Raw genomic sequence first — 16,722 nt, forward strand, 5'->3', positions numbered from 1 at the left:
ATCTAAAATTTCAATGAAATAAGAATGCTTTCTCTATGAAAATATCTCACTCTGAAGATAAAAGACCAGATAAAAGGTTGCATATTTTACTCTGAGACAGGTAATTTAGAAGGGAGGGAGAAAAACAATATATAATTAGAAGGACTTAAAGACAAATAAGCTCAATATTCTTCTGGAGTCACCAAAAAGAATTATCTTCAAAGCAACTCTAATTCAATGACAGACATACAGGAAAGCTTTTTTTTTTTACTTCATATAAAGTATCTGAAATTATTATATAACAAAGACAGACATAAAATAACATCTTGCCCTTGTGCACTGCTATTTAATATGAAATCACCAATACTTTTAAAACAAAAGACTATTACTGCAAACTATCCCTTTCCCAGTTATTTCTTTTGGGGATATTTAAAGAATTTCAGAGAAGATTTTTAAAGGAACTTGGCCAAATCATTAGAAATATTTCTAAACCTACTTACTATTATTACCTATAGTTGTTTTTTTTTTAATTATCAAAAGGGCTTGTGAATTCAGATTTTTTTTCTTGGAATAAAGTAAAATTCTTAAACCATGCTTTTATTACTCAATTCATTCCTTTTTTGGGGGGCGAGAGGGATATTGAGGACTGAACCCAGAGGCATTCTACCTCAAAGTTTTAGCCCTAGCCTGACTTTATTTATTTATTTGAAAACAGGGTCTAAGTTGGTAAGGATTCACTAAGTTGCAGAGGCTGGCCACAAATTTGCAATCCACCTGTCTTAGCCTCCCACATACTGGAATTATAAGTGTGTGCCACCACACCTGGACTCAACTCATTCTTATAATATTAGAGACACTACATATAACATCAAAAGCACAATATGAAAAAAAGAAACATTTCCACATTTTCCAGTTATTTTACATGAAACAGAAAGGAAGAGGTAATAGGCAGATATCAAAATAGTTTTATTTAACAACCAAAGGTTTATATCCAACTCCTTTATATTAAAAATCAACATGAAAATGAATTTTTGTGTGTGTGTGTGTGGTACTGGGGATAAAACCCAGGGGAATTCTACTTCTGAGTTACACCACCAGCCCTACTTTTTTTTTTTTTTTTTTTTTTTTGCGGTACAGGGGATGGAACCCAGGGGCATTCTACCTCCAAACTATACCTACAGCCCTATTTTTATTCTTTATTTTGAAACAGGGTCTCACCAAGTAGTGAAAAGCTTCACTAAGTAGCTATGGCTGTCCGTAAATTACAATCCTCCAGCCTCAGCCTCCCAAATGCTGGGATTACAAGCGTGTGCCACCACACCTTGCTCTTTATTATTTTTTTTTTTTTTAAGAGTTTCACTGAGCCGGGTGTGGTGGCACACGCTTGTAATCCCCGGGCTTGGGAGGCGGAGACAGGAGGATCGCGCAGGTTCGAAGTCAGCCGCGCTGGCTTAAGAGACCCTGTTTCCAAAAATAAAAAATAGGTCTGGGAGTGTAGCCCGGAGGTAGAAGGGCTTCCAGGAACCCCAGTACCACCAAAAAAAAAAAAAAAAAAAGAGTTTCACTGAGTTGCAAAGGGCCTAATTAAGTAGCTAGGCTGTCTGCAAGCCGCGATTCTCCTGTCTCAGCCTCCAAAATGCTGGGATTAAAAGCGTATGCCACCACGCCCAGCTGAAAATTAATTTTTATATAAAGAATAAGAAAGAAGCCGGGCGTGGTGGCGCACACTTGTAATCCCCGCGCTTGGGAGGCAGAGACAGGAGGATTGTGCAGGTTCGAAGCCAGCTGCGCTGGCTTAAGAGACCCTGTTTCCAAATATAAAAAAGTAAAAAATAGGTCTGGGAATGTAGCCCAGAGGTAGAAGGGCTTCCAGGAACCCCAGTACCACCAAAAACAAACAAACAAAAAAAAACAAACAAAAAAGAATAAGAAAACAAGGCTAGTCAATTTGACTAAACTTAATGCAATCCTAGGCCATAAAGGAATCACTGCGATTTTGAGTACATGGCTAGGAAGACAGGAAAACATTTAAAACTGATCTTTAAAATGAGTATCACACTTTTTATAGGTTACATATAAAGCAAATAAATTTTATCAATATATTACTGTAATAACCTCAGTTATATTAAAGTTCAGGGGCTGGTATATATTCTTATTAATAACTAATAAATATGTTATTTATTATTAAACAATAAGTTATTAACAATAAGTTATTAAACAATAAGTTATTTATTATTAAACAAGAAGTCAATCCAACAAGTTAGGAAACATACGTGCCAAAGTTTTCGAGGATTTATTTAAATTGTATGAAAAATATTGAAACCATTAACCAAAAACTTATAATAGTCATTTACTTACTTTTTCTAATGTTTCAATGCGCTGCTTTAAAAGTCTATTTTCTGTGCGTAACCTCTGCCAAAAAAAGGAAAAAAAAGGTTTTGCTTGCAAGCATTCTTGAGAGGAAAGGGGGTTCCTAAGTTACAGCCCTGAAAATGTGTCCCCTTTTAGAAGTAAAAGAAAGGGGTCTAAGGAATGGTTACATATGTCAAATTATTAAGCGTTCAGCCTCAGAAATACTGGTCCAAAAAAAAAATTGCTTTTGTCTTTCCAGTCATGACTGAATTTTAAATATAAGCTACAGTACATAAGTAATTCTTTTTTATTCTTATTTTGACATAATATTTTCTTTTGTGTGTGTGTGTGTAGGTCTAATGATGGAACCCAGGGACATTCAACCTCCGAGCTACAACCCCCCTGCCTTATTTTTTATTCTTTATTTTGAAACAGGGTCTCACTAAATTGCAGAGGGCCTAAGTAGCTGAAGATGTCTGTGAACCGAAATCCTCCAGTCTCAGCTGGGAATTACAAGGGTGCGCCACAATGCCCAGCTGACGTAATATTTTCTTAACTATTTAAACATCTCTATTAGATAGGAAAAATTCTAATTTGCCTATCTCCTACAAAGCACACACAAATATATATATATACATGATTTTATATATATATAAAAATTTGTATTTGAATATCAGTTGAATAAAGAAATAAGAAACTCTATGTATGCATATTAATAGAGTATCACATTGTCAATTTAGACTAGACCAGAGTATAGATACCAAGATGCAAAATTGTTTATACTATGAAAATATTTAAAAATTTGTCATGAATTGTTTTCTACTTAAGAAAATTAAAAGCTCCAATTACTAGCATTTTCTTATAGTTTAAGTAAGACCAGATAAATATATTTATACACACACACACACACACACACACACACACACACACACACACATATATTTTTGCGGTAGTAGGGGTGGAATTCAGGGACATTCTACCTCCAAGCTACACGCCCAGTCCTATTTTTATTCTTTATTTTGAAAAAGGGTCTCACTAAAATGTGGAGGGCCTCACTAAGTAGTTGAAGCTGTCTACAAACCTCAATCCTCTAGTCCCAGCCACTGTAATCCCAATGCTAGAATTACAAGTGTGCATCAACACGCCCCGGCTAAGAACAAATTTAAACAAAACAACTTTATCTAATTATTCAATATTTGACTATCCAAAACTTATCAAATTCCTACCAGATATTAAATCCAAATCATGCCACGTTTCAAAAAATCTTTTTGCAAAGTCCACCAATATAATTCCTTATTAATCCCCTATACAAATTATTCCTTCATTTTACTCATCTTTATGCTGCCCCTTCATTTTGCCATGCCTCAAATTTTAAAGCCTTTTTTTTTTGTGGTACTGGGGGTGGAACCTAGAGGCTTCCTACCACCGAGCTATACTCCCAGACTTTTTTTATATTTTATTTGGAAACAGGGTCTCACTAAGTTGCTGAGAGCCTCACTAAGCAGCTGAGGCTGTCTTCGAACCCGTGCGATCCTCCTGTCTCAGCCTCCCAAGCGCGGGGATTACAAGCATGCACCACCACGCCCGGCTAGGGTGTTTCTATTAACAAAAAACTCACACAGTAAAATATAAGATTCGCTGTATGAAGCCATTATTATCAAAACCTTTTTATAACACTTTTAAAGGAACAAAAAAATCCAGGTAGGTGTGCTGACTCACGCCTGAAATTCTAGTACTTAGGAGGCTGACAGGAGGACTGTCAATTTGTGGCCAGCCTCAGCAACTTAGCAAGGAGCGCTGGGGGTGTAACTCAAAGGTAGAATGCCCTCGTTCAATCCTCAGTAAAACAAAAAGGGGCAGGACAGAAGAAAATGGTTAAAAGTCATATCTTGATGAAAGACAGTGACATATATTATTCTTGAAATAAAAGATCACCACCCAAAGGCCTTAGAACTATAATTAAAAAATTTTTTTTGGTTTGCTGGGCGTGGTGGTGCATGCTTGTAATCCCAGCATTCGGGAGGCTGAGACCTGGAGGATCGTGGTTCGCAGAAAGCCTCAGCTACTTAGTGAGGCCCTCTGCAACTCAGCGAGACCCGGTTTCAAAATAAAGAATAAAAAATAGGGCAGGGGGTGTAGCTCTGAGGTCAAATGCCCCTGGGTTCCATCCCCAGACCTGCCAAAAAAAAAAAAAAAAAAAAATTTTTTTTTTGGTTTTTTGGTGGTACTAGGGATGGAACCCAGGGGCATTCTACCTCCAAACTATACCCCAGAACCTATTTTTTATTCTTTATTTTGAAACAGGGTTCACTAAGTAGCTGAGTTTGGCTGAGAACCTGAGATGCTCCTAACTAAAGTCACCAAAGTACTGGGATTACAAGTGTGCGCCACCACGCACAGCTCAGAACTATAATTTAAAAAACAAATTTTTTTTTTTTTTTTTTTTGCGATATTGGGGATGGAACTCCAGTATCATATACCTCTGAGCTATACCTCAGGCCTGTTTTTTATTCTTTATTTTTAAAACAGGGTCTCACTAAGTTGCGGAGGGCCTCACTAAGTAGCTGAGAATGTCCGTGAACCAGGATCCTCTGGTCTCAGGTTCCTGAATTCTGGGATTACAAGTGTGCGCTACCACACCCAACTATAATTTTAAAAAAAATGGAGAGCCAGGCATAGTGGTGCATGCTTGTAATCCCAGCATTCCAGAGGCTTAGACCGTAGGATAGCAGTTCACGGACAGCCTCAGCTACTTAGTGAGGCCCTCCACAACTTAGTGAAACCCTGTTTCAAAATAAAGAATAAAAAACAGGGCAGGGGGTGTAGCTCGGAGGTCTAATTGGCCCTGGGTTCCATCCCCAGATCCGCAAAAAAAAGGAATTTCACATCACTCAGGGTTCTATATCAAAATCTTATAGTATTTGATGATCACACCAATTGTTTGTGCAAAGAATGGTACAAAACTATCTCCCTGGATGCTTCTGGAAGCAAAAAAGTACAAATTTCAAGGTCCTAGATCCCTAGCACCACAAAAAAAGAAAAATTTAACACACCCATTCCCTTTTAACAGACCTACAGGGAAGAAAATATGAGTAAGAGGAATATTTCCCTTTTATAGTAAGGCTCAATTAAAACATGTCAAGTGAATTGTAAATAAGGTGGCTACCTGATTATGACAGTTGGCAGGTCCAAATCAAAAATCAAACAAACTCAAAGTAAAAAAATAGAAGTATAGTCATTCAAAAACTGCTTTGCTTTTGTCCTTCAGGGGCTGGGGGAGTAGATAGAGATAGAGATAGAGATAGAGATAGAGATAGAGATAGAAAGGAAGTGTTATGTGAAGACAAAACTGCAACAAAAGAACAGACTGCCTCTGATCAGCAAAATTCAGATACCTGATATGTTTCACTGACATTTTTAACTCTTTTTTCCCCCAGATTCTTCTCTATAAACAATTTTATGTCATCTGCCTGGGATATGTAGAGCTAGTATTCACAAGTATTTTGTGAGGTAAGTAAACTATAAAAAGTTTTAAATTGCAAATATAGGTTAAGGATCTTTTTTCTTATTCTTTTGGTGTTCCTATATTCACACTACATAGTTTTATTAAAAACTCCTTTGAAACCCGGCACTGTGGTGCACACTTGCAATCCCAGCATTTGGGAGGCTGAGACAGGAAGACCACAGTTCGAGAACAGCCTCGGTACTTAGACCCTTTGCAACTCAGTGGGACCCTGTTTGAAAATAAAGAATAAAAAATTGAGCCGGAGGTGTAGCTCAGAGGTAAAATGCCCCTGGTTCCATCTCCAGTATCCCCCCCCAAAAAAAAAAAGCCTCTTTGAGAGCAATACTCATTCACAGAATGGTAATTTTCACTGATAATGTAGTGTAATGAAATGAACAGAATGGCCTCCCCGCCCTCAGAGGGTTCATCAGTCATGAATATCTTGTGGCAAGTGAGAGCCCAAACTCTCTTCTACTGATCAGAATGATGCACTTTTTACTTTCAGTAGGCAAGTGCAGGGGATGACTAATAATCCTTATTCATGGTACCTATAAGAAAAGCAAATGGCAGAGCAGCTGTTGGGTGACAATAAAAAAGTGGGAAAGGGAGGAGGGCATCCATAGTGTCTTTACCCTCTCTATGAAAGTGTTAAGAATCAACTTCTAACTGGTAGGAAACAGGTGACAGAAATATGAATAAAGCATCTAGAAAAAGGAGACAAGAGTGTTTTGGGTAGGAAGTAGGGGAGACTATCTCCCAGGAGGACCAAAGGCGAAGAAGAGCACAGACTAGAGTTCTGTGGGATGGAAGGGAATAGTATTTTATAGCCAAGGATCAATAACACATGGCTAATAAGCTGTACATAGTTCATGATCTGATACCTTGCCAGGTCCAAATAAAACAGTCCAAAGAAAACAATCAGACATATCCAAAATAAAGCTAAAAAGGAGGAGAGGGGCTCACTTGAAAAAAGTTGTTTTATGTTGAACCTTTTGGGGGAGGAGATTAGAGAATGTGTAAATTGTGCTTCCACTCATCACCCCCATTCTGTAGCATCAAGATAAAAGCCACCAAACTTTTTTAAAAAAAGTGCCAACTCCAATAGCACTAAAGACTCTCAACTTAAGAATTCCAGGGTTAGAGGAGTTATAAATAAATTTTTAGGGTATATATACTATTTATATCTCCTTCAAATTGAAAATCTATGTTTTTCCTGGAGAAAAGTAGTTCAAAAGTATAACCTTTGCTTAGAGAAGAAAAATACTACATTTGTCAAAACTTCCTGCTACTCCACAGCATCCATAATTAGCTCTACTGCAATGATTTGTCCTATTGAGTCCAACTTAGATAACTCTGCTGTTAGCGTCAGCATATGGATTATTTTCTATGCAGCTTTACAATTATGCTTACATGAAAGGAAGTTCTCTTCCCCATGGAGCTATTTTCTCCTGAGGAGCCACCAAGAAGTCTAGAAAAAAGGAATAACTGCTCTTTCACACCAGAATGAAAGTCACTTCAGTCACACTCAAGTACGGCTGCTTCTACTGGGAGTGATGAAAAGTCACTCCACCCCTGGTTACAGAGACCTCCACCCATAAAATTCCTTGTGGTCCAATATTACTTTCTAAACAGAACTGAGTGTAACTGTCTTAAGAGTAGTCCAGTTCTGGAGCAGAGCAGCACAGGCACAGTATAAAACTAGCAATAGCCTCCCCAAATAAACAATGTATAAAGAGAAGGTTTTCAGACCAGAAACTAAAATTCTCTGCATGGAAGATGCCATGCTCTTGCCACTCTTCAAAGAGGCCATTCCACGACACTTTATCCCTGCAGTGTATTCCCCTTCCAACACATCCTTTATCTCTTACAACTCTCCACTCACTTTACTAAATAAATCTTTTATGCCGATCCTATTTGTGTCACTTCATTGAAATTTTTCTGTAAATCTTTCTTTGGGGTAAACAAAGACAAAGTATATTCACTATCTGGTAATATTATTTTGCCTTTAGAAATGTCTAGTTTAGGAAGCTGGACAATACATAAATGCAAACTTTATTGCTATATTTACTATAGATATATCGATAAACCCGTCAATACATCAATATACCGTAATATAAAAAAATGATAAAAGAAGAAAAAAATATTGATTCCTTTAAAAAGAGATCCCATAATATAATACAAATGATAAAAGAAGGAAAAATACATCAATATAACCTAGAATTGAATGCAAAATAACTGACTTCAATTTATTTTCAGTACTTAAAAAACCTCTGAAATCCTTACTTTAATTTCAACTTGTTCTTCCATTTCTTTAGTTTTTATTGTAGTATATTCTTTTTCAAGCCTAAAAAATAGAAGAAAAAGAAATTAAAGGTATATTTTCACTCAAAAGTTATAAAATTAAAAAATACATATTAATATAAAATACAATTTCCTTAGTTTTTTCCAGTTATAACTATCAATATTCAACATGAGAAAAGTCATGTGAAGTTACATGGGTTCTTACAAAAAAATTATTTTACAAATGACAAAAATAAGAGCCATACAAAAGTAAAGTTTAGAAGGTTAAAATACCAAAAGCACCAAATACAGAATTGACTTTACAGACCCCATTTACCCCAAACTTAAAAGAAGTTCATATTCTTTCAACTCAAAACATATCAGTACTGTTCAACTAGCTCTTAAGCTAAAAAGTCCTGATACTACCATTAACTCAAGAAATTAGAATGAAGGAGAAAGAATAATTCTCCCTTACAGAAGAATTCCAGTTAAAAAATGGAAAAGAAAGAGCCAGGCGTGGTGGCGCACGCTTGTAATCCCCGCGCTTGGGAGGCAGAGACAGGAGGATCGCGCAGGTTCGAAGCCAGCCACACGCGCTGACTTAGGAGACCCTGTTTCCAAATTAAAATGTAAAAATAGGTCTGGGAGTGTAGCCCGGAGGTAGAAGGGCTTCCAGGAACCTCAGTATCACCCAAAAAAAAAAAAAAAAGAGTTTACCTTTGCTGGACGTGGTGGCGCACGCTTGTAATCCCCGCGCTTGGGAGGCAGAGACAGGAGGATCGCGCAAGTTCGAAGCCAGCCGCGCGCGCTGGCTTAGGAGACCCTGTTTCCAAATAAAAAATGTAAAAATAGGTCTGGGAGTGTAGCCTGGAGGTAGAAGGGCTTCCAGGAACCTCAGTACCACCAAAAAAAAAAAAAAAAAAAAAAAAAAAAATGGAGAAGAAAGCCAGGCGTGGTGGCACACACTTGTAATCCCAGCGCTTGGGAGGCTGAGACAGGAGGATTCCACAGGTTCGAAGCCAGCCTCAGCTACTGGGTGAGACTCTCAGCAACTTAGTGAGACCCTGTGTCCAAACAGAGTATAAAATAGGTCTGGAAGTATAATCCAGAGGTAGAAAAGCCCCTGGGTTCCACCCCAGTACCACCAAAAAAAAAAAAAAAAAATAGTAGAAGGAATGAGGGAAATAGGTAAATCACCCTTAGAATGCCACATAATAAAGCCACAGTAAAGAACTACCAATGGAAGCTAAAATTAGTGGGCTAAAGTTTACACAGTCTCAAATTATGTCTTCCGAAATATTTATTAAATAGTAAGGAAAACAGTAAATTTATAGTACAGAATCCTGGTAGAAAATGTTAGCTAACTTATCAAGGATAAAGTAATACCTATTGAAGCTGAGTGTGATGATGCACACCAGTAATCATAGTATTTGGGAGGCTGAGATAGGAGGATCACATGTTCAGGCAAGCCTCAGCATCATAAAAAGACCCTCAAAGCCGGGCGTGGTGGCGCACGCTTATAATCCCTGTGCCTGGGAGGCTGAGACAGGAGGATCGCACAAGTTCGAAGCCAGCCTCAGCTACTCAGTGAGGCTCTCAGCAACTTAGTGAGACCCTGTCTCCAAATAAAAATATAAAATAGGGACGGGAGTATAGCCCAGAGGTAGAAAGCCTCTGGGTTCCACCCCCAGTACCACCCAAAACAAACAAACAAAAAAAACGACCCTCAAAAATGTAGAGACCCTGTTTCAAAATTAAAAAATAAAAATGGCTTGTGAAGGCCAGGCATGGTGGCACACACTTGTAATCCCAGCATTTGGGGGCTAAGACAGGAGGACTGCAAGTACACAGACTCAGCTACTTGGTGAGACCCTGTTTCAAAAGAAGAATAAAAATAAAATAGGGCTGAGAGTATAAATCAGAGGTAGATTGCCCCTGGGGTCCCACATCCCCAATACCGCAAAAGGGGCGGGGAGGGCTTGTATAGCTTGGAGGTAGAATACCTCTAAATTCAATCCTTAGTAGTATTCCCCACACCACCTCCCCCCCCAAGAAAATATACTGAATATGCAACCCCTGTGAAGAAGTACTGAGGTCATAAGGTCTCTATAGACACCTTCCTAGTAATGTATATCCCCCAAAGCAGAAGAAAGCAAAAAAAAAAAAAAGAAGAAGAAAAAAAACCAAAAACAAATTGCAGGACTTTCTACAAAATAACCAACTCTCTTCAGAAGTGTTGATTATGAAAAACAAGAAAAGAACTCTAACACCAATGACAAAGGGCTGAGGCAGGAAAATTCCAGTTCAAGGTTTACCTATCTTGGAAAACAAAAAGGGAAAGGGAATGTTGCTCAGCAAAACACACACACACACACACACACACGCACGCACGCACGCACGCACGCACACACGCACGCACGCACAGAAAAAGCAAAGAAACAAAAGAAAGGAAAAAAAGAAAACAGGGATTGCTATAATCTCAGATTTTAGGAAGTGGAGTTAGGACTGCATGAACCCAGGAATTCAAGATCAGCTTGAGCAACATAGTAAGACCCTTTTTTTTTTTTTTTTTTTTTTTTTTGGCGGTATTGGGGATGGAACCCAGGGACATTCTACCTTCGAGCTACACCCCTGGCCCTATTTTTTAGTCTTTTTATTTCCAAACAGGGTCTCACTGAGTTGGGAAGGACCTTGCTAAGTATCTGAGGCTGTCCATGAACCGCGATGTTCTGGGTGAGACCCTATTTCAAGAATAAAGAATAGTCACTGATTGTAGGAAAGGAAAACATGATAAATAAATGCAGTATATTGTTTTACCAACTCTACTAAAACTATGAAATTATCTCTGAAATATGTATAGGCAAAAATTAGTCATACCAAATTATATTTTTATCTTGCTCTCAACCAAGTTGACTGTAAATACTACCACACCAGATCTCAAATAATTTAAAGCAATTGTCAAAGATCAAATCCTCCAAGGATAAAAACTTAGTATATACATCATCTCAACTCACAGCAAGTTCATACTATAGGTAATTATATCCATTATGAGGCTTAAAAACTTGGCCTAAGGTCACACCCCTAACAGCTACATTACTATGTATCTACTGAGGCTTATCTTAAACACATACACAAAAAAAAAATTATAAAAGATTCCAAGAAGCTGGGCATGGTGGCACACGCTTGTAATCCCAGCATTTGGGAGGCTGAGACCAGAGGATCACAGTTCACGGATAGCCTCAGCTACTTCGTGATACCCTCTGCAACTTAGTGAGACCCTGTTTCAAAATAAAGAATAAAAAAAAGGGTAGGGGGTATAGCTTGTGGTCAAATGCCCCTGGGTTCAATCCCCAGACCCGCAGAAAAAAAAAAAAAATAAATAAATAAATAAATAAATAAATAAATAAATATTCCAAGAGCTAAAAAACTTTGTTGTAATTTTGGTGGTACTGGGAATTGAACCAAGGGGCATTCCACATTTGAGAAATACCCTCAACCCTTTTTATTTTCAAATAAGAGTCTAACTAAGTTACCACATGCTAGACTTAAACTTGCAACCCTCCTGTCTCAGCCTCAGTACTGGGATTATAGCCCAGATACAAAACATTTTGAACAAGCCGGGCGTGGTGGCGCACGTTTGTAATCCCCGCGCTTGGGAGGCTGAGACAGGAGGATCGCACAGGTTCGAAGCCAGCCTCAGCTACTTAGTAAGGCTCTCAACAACTTAGTGAGACCCTGTTTCCAAGTAAAAAATAAAAAATAGGGCTGGGGGTATAACTTGGAGGTATAAGGTTTCCACCCCCAGTACCACCAAAAAAAAAAAAAAAAACATTTTGAACAACTATAATGTTGAATAACCACAGAGCCTTTGAAAATAACTACTCCAAGGTATTTAATTATTATGTGAAAATGTCATCAGTAATCACTCACCTAAAACACTAACAGTCATCACTTAGTCCTTCTCAATTTAGTCACTAGACATGTTCAGTTCAACCTCCCAATGATGCTCCAAAATTCATTATTTCTTAAACTCCAAAAATAATGTTCTTAATAAAACTAATTTTAGAATAGTTTTAGATATACAAAAAGACTGTGAATATAGTAGTTTTTATGTATCTCATCTCAGTCTTCCCTTTTTTTTTTTTTTTTTTTTTTTTTTGGTGGTACTAGGGATAGAACCCAGGGACATTATACCTCCAAGTTACACCCCCAGCCCTATTTTTTATTCTTTACTTGGAAACAGGGTCTCACTGGGTTGCAAAGAGTAAGTAGCTAAAGCTGTCCACAAACCGAGATCCTCCTGTCTCAGCCTCCCAAATGCTGGGATTACAAGTGTGCGTCACCACGCCCGGCTTCCAGTCTTCCCTATTATATCATTACTGTTAATGAAACAATATTAATATATTATTGTTTACTAAAGCCCACAGATTCCCATAGTTTTCGCTCAACATTCTTTTTCTATTCCAGGATACTATATCACATTTAGTTGTCATGTCTTCTTATGCTTCTCTTGGCTATGAGAGTCCTGTGAATTTCCTGGTTTTTAATGACATTAACCACTTGAGAAAGTTCTGGTCAGGTATTTTGTTGAATATTCCTTAAATAGAAGAAATCTGCTGCTTTTCTCATGATTACACTGGGACATGGGTCTTTGGAAGTACGACCACAAGTTAATTCCATTTTCATATCACTAAATTGAGGGTACAAACCCTCAACAGGCTATCAGTATTGATGTGGCCCGTCATCACCTGTGAGGTAGTACTTGCCAGGTTTCTCCCCCATGAAGTTACTTTGCTCCCCTTTCACTGACAATGTTTTAGGCCTTCACTGCACCTTGTCTAAATAGCTAGATGATATTCATAACTGTTCTCTCCACTGCCAGTTTTAAAACTGAATTGTTTTGGCACACTACTACGAGAGTGGTCTCTTGGAACCCGGGGCATTCCACTCCCAAGGTATATCCCCTACCCTATTTTTTATTCTTTATTTTGAAACAGGGTCTCACTAAGTTGTGGAGGGCCTCACTAAGTAGCTGAGGCTGGCCACGAACCACAATCCTCCTGTCTCCGCCTCCCAAATGCTGGGATTACAAGTGTGTGCCACCACGCTGGCTCAACATTCTGTTTTTGTTTTTGTTTTGTATGGTACTGCGAGTGGAACCCAAGGGTTTTTCTACCTTTGGGCTATACTTCCAGACCTATTTTATACTTTATTTGGAAAACACTCAGTTGCTGAGAGCCTCACTGAGTAGCTGAGGCTGGCTTTGAACCTGTGCAATCCTCCTGTCTCAGCCTCCCAAGCACTGGGATTACAAGCATGCGCCAAAACGCCCAACTCGACATTCTGTTTTAAAATAAGAAGCAAAAATAGGGCTAGAGATATAGATCAAAGGCAAAATACTCCTGAGTTCAATACCCAGTATCACACACAAAAATAAATGAATGAATGAATGAATGAATGAATGAATGGAAAGAAAAGGGCTGGGGGTATGACTCAAAGAAAGAATATCCCTGGGTTCAATCCCAGTTTTATGTTTTTGTTTCCTTTTGGATCATGCCACTCCTGGAGTTATATATACTACTTTAGTGGTTACCCATTACCTTCAGACTACATTTCAAAACTTTATAAAAACTACTCAGAGCTCTTTGAAGAAATAGCTTATTACTGAGCAACCGTAGAAAAGATTATATTATCCAAACCACTGTGATTAATAAGGTACAGTGCAAGACCTTGTTAGCTCATGATAGGCAGTCAGACCAGTCTGAAGCTTCACTTAGTAGGTATGTGGTATTGGGCAGGTTAATCTCTCCAAATCTCAGTTCTCCATGTGTAAAAATGTGAATGGCACAACTAACATCATGGAATGATTTTGTTCTAAGGATTAAATAAGATAATACATGTAAGATATATAACACCTGCATTTTAAGTAGATGAGTAGACTCATCTTGAGATGATTCTGGGACATTTTGTTGACCTACAGAAAAAAAAATTCTCAAAGAATCATAGGATTATGTCAAAAAGACACAGTAGTCATGAAGGGGTTTCCACTGGACAAATCAGGGACAGTGTGACAGTACTGGAGTGTAACTCATTGAATGAGAATCTATGACTTCACAAAGATGAGTAAGTGAATGAATGGAAAAAAGAAAGCTTTCCTTATACAATGATGCCAATTAATGAAGAAATTAATGAAGAATGAGGGAGTGAAGCTGGGTGTTGTAGCACATACTTGTAATCTCAGTACTTGGAAGGCTGAGACAGGAGGATTGCAGGTTCGCAGCCACCCTCAGCTACTTAGTGAGGCTCCCCACAATTTAGACTCTGTTTCAAAATAAAGAATAAAAAATAGGACTGAGGGTGCAGCTCAGAGGTAGAATGCTCTGAGTTCAATACCCAGTATGGAGGGGGGGAGAAAAGAGGAAATGAAAAATCATAAATGAAGAACTTCCAGCCAAGATGGTGGCAGCAAAGGTAGGCAGCAGCTGAATAAGACATGTATTCCTCTGAGAACACCTGGACAACAGATTTTGGTTTAATACCTGACTGGGACAACATATGGAGGCACTTCCAGTCATGACTTCCTATCTAAAATATAAGAGAGAGAGTGGAAAATGGTGGAATTAGAGGCAAGATGGCAGTGTGGCGCCCGCCACCACAACAAGTGATTTTTAGAATCCCAGAAGAGATCAAAAAGTAGACTGCTCCTGCCACACACGTTCAGGAATTCTTAGCAACATACTCTGTAAGAAAAATTTCCGGGTACATTAGAGGGAGCCCAGCATGGTCGGGCAGGAATGCCCAGATGCACATGGGGGGGGGGGGGTATGGTACACTCAGAGCAGCAGATCCTGCTCTCCGTGGTGAAGCTGTGGGCCTCTGCTCCTGTTGGGGAGATAAAATCCATTGCTGCTAAGTACTCGGGTTCCCAACTTCTGCAAAAGACACATACTATTTTCTTTTATTAAAAAATATTGAAGAGGAGAGACCAAGATGGCAGCAGCGGCCAGTATTCGGGAGAGACAGACAGAGCCAATCCAATCTACCTTGAATTTTTGAAGAAATCTCCCCGAAAGTAGACTGCTCCTGCCGCACATGCTCAGGAATTCTACACAACATACTATATAAGAAAAATGTTCGGGAACCAAGATGGTGGCAGTGGCCAGTATTTGGGAGAGGCAGACAGATCCAATCCAATCCACCTTGAACTTTTGAAGAAATCTCCCCGAAAGTAGATTGCTCCTGCCCCACATGCTCAGGAACTCTGGGCAACATACTATGTAAGAAAAATGTTCGGGGTATGTCATTGGGAGGCCCGCATAGCTGGATCAGCCAGCACACTGCACATCCCAGGAGACAACGGCACTCATGGTCGTGCTCTTCTGCGCAATACTCCCATCTCAGTCTCCCAAGTACTGGGATTAACAAGTATTAAGGTTAGATGATAAGCATGTATATATTTATCATTCTTATCTACTTTTCTATATGTTTGAAAAGTTTCTCAAGTGAAAAAAGGCAGATGAAATATGATTTGACGCTAATAAGTACATTCTTCTTTTCACAGTTAAGCTTCATAAAAAAAGAATGAAATGTGGGGTACAGTGGCACACACCTATAATCCCAAAACTTGGGAGGCTGAAACAGGAAGATTGGAGTTCAAGGCCAGCCTCAGCAACCTCAGGAAACCCTGAGGCAACTTAGTTATACCCAGTTTCAAAATAAATAAAAAAAATAAAGCTAGGTATGGTGGCCCACACTTACAATCCCAGTACATGGGAAGCTGAAACAGGAGAATCACAGGTTCAAGGCTAGCCTTAGCAATTCAGTGAGGCCCTTAGCAATTTAGAGAAACCCTTTTTCAAAATAAAATATGGTTGGGCCGGGCGTGGTGGCGCACGCTTGTAATTCCTGCGCTTGGGAGGCAGAGGCAGGAGGATCGAGGCCAGCCGCGCTGGTTTAAGAGACCCTGTTTCAAAAATACAGAAAATAGGTCTGGGAGTGTAGCCCAGAGGTAGAAGGGCTTCCAGGAACCCCAGTACCACCAAAAAAATAAAAATAAAAATAAAAATAAAATAAAATAAAATATGGTTGGGATATAGCTCAGAGGTAGAATACTCCTGGGTTCAATTCCTAGTATCACCAAAAAAATAAAAATAAAGATAATAAATAAAATAGGGTTTGGGTATAGATCAATGGTAGACTGTTTCTGGTTTAATCTCCATTTTAAAAAAATAGAATGGAATGCTATATTGAGGAAGATTTTGTTACTTCTAAGTTATAACTCAAAATTACCTTCTTCTTACCTTTATTTTTAGAAAATAAAATGAGAGATTGAGGGGAAAGAGAAGAACATTGTTAATGGAACAAGGATATGAAAGAGATGGGAATGAATACTACCTATATTCTGAATTAGCATCATAAAGAAATAAAATATCAGATTTTGAAGTAAGAAAAAAAGAATATAGCTAAGTCTATCAGGAAGATGACAGCAAGTTTAGAAATAATGGCTGATGAATTAATAAGCAAATCTTCAGAGTTAAGTATGGCAAAAAGGCTTGGGAAGAATGATATGGTTTAAAATAACCACTAGGAGGAATGGAAGAATTAAT

The 16,722-nt window shown here is 38.5% G+C and overlaps 1 protein-coding gene across 1 annotated transcript in view; it reads right to left on the bottom strand.

The window, feature by feature from the left end:
• EVI5 (ecotropic viral integration site 5) overlaps positions 1–16,722 on the bottom strand; it is a gene marked incomplete at both ends in the record, with an annotated part of 177,174 nt that overhangs the window by 104,735 nt on the left and 55,717 nt on the right. The window contains 2 exons of the mRNA XM_080691470.1: positions 2,338–2,391; positions 8,120–8,180. Of these exons, the coding sequence (XP_080547596.1) occupies positions 2,338–2,391; positions 8,120–8,180 (115 nt within the window). The remainder of the gene's footprint in view (positions 1–2,337; positions 2,392–8,119; positions 8,181–16,722) is intronic.

The sequence above is a fragment of the Muscardinus avellanarius genome, assembly GCF_963383645.1.
Source record: "Muscardinus avellanarius genome assembly, chromosome: 3".
Taxonomy (NCBI): domain Eukaryota; kingdom Metazoa; phylum Chordata; class Mammalia; order Rodentia; family Gliridae; genus Muscardinus; species Muscardinus avellanarius.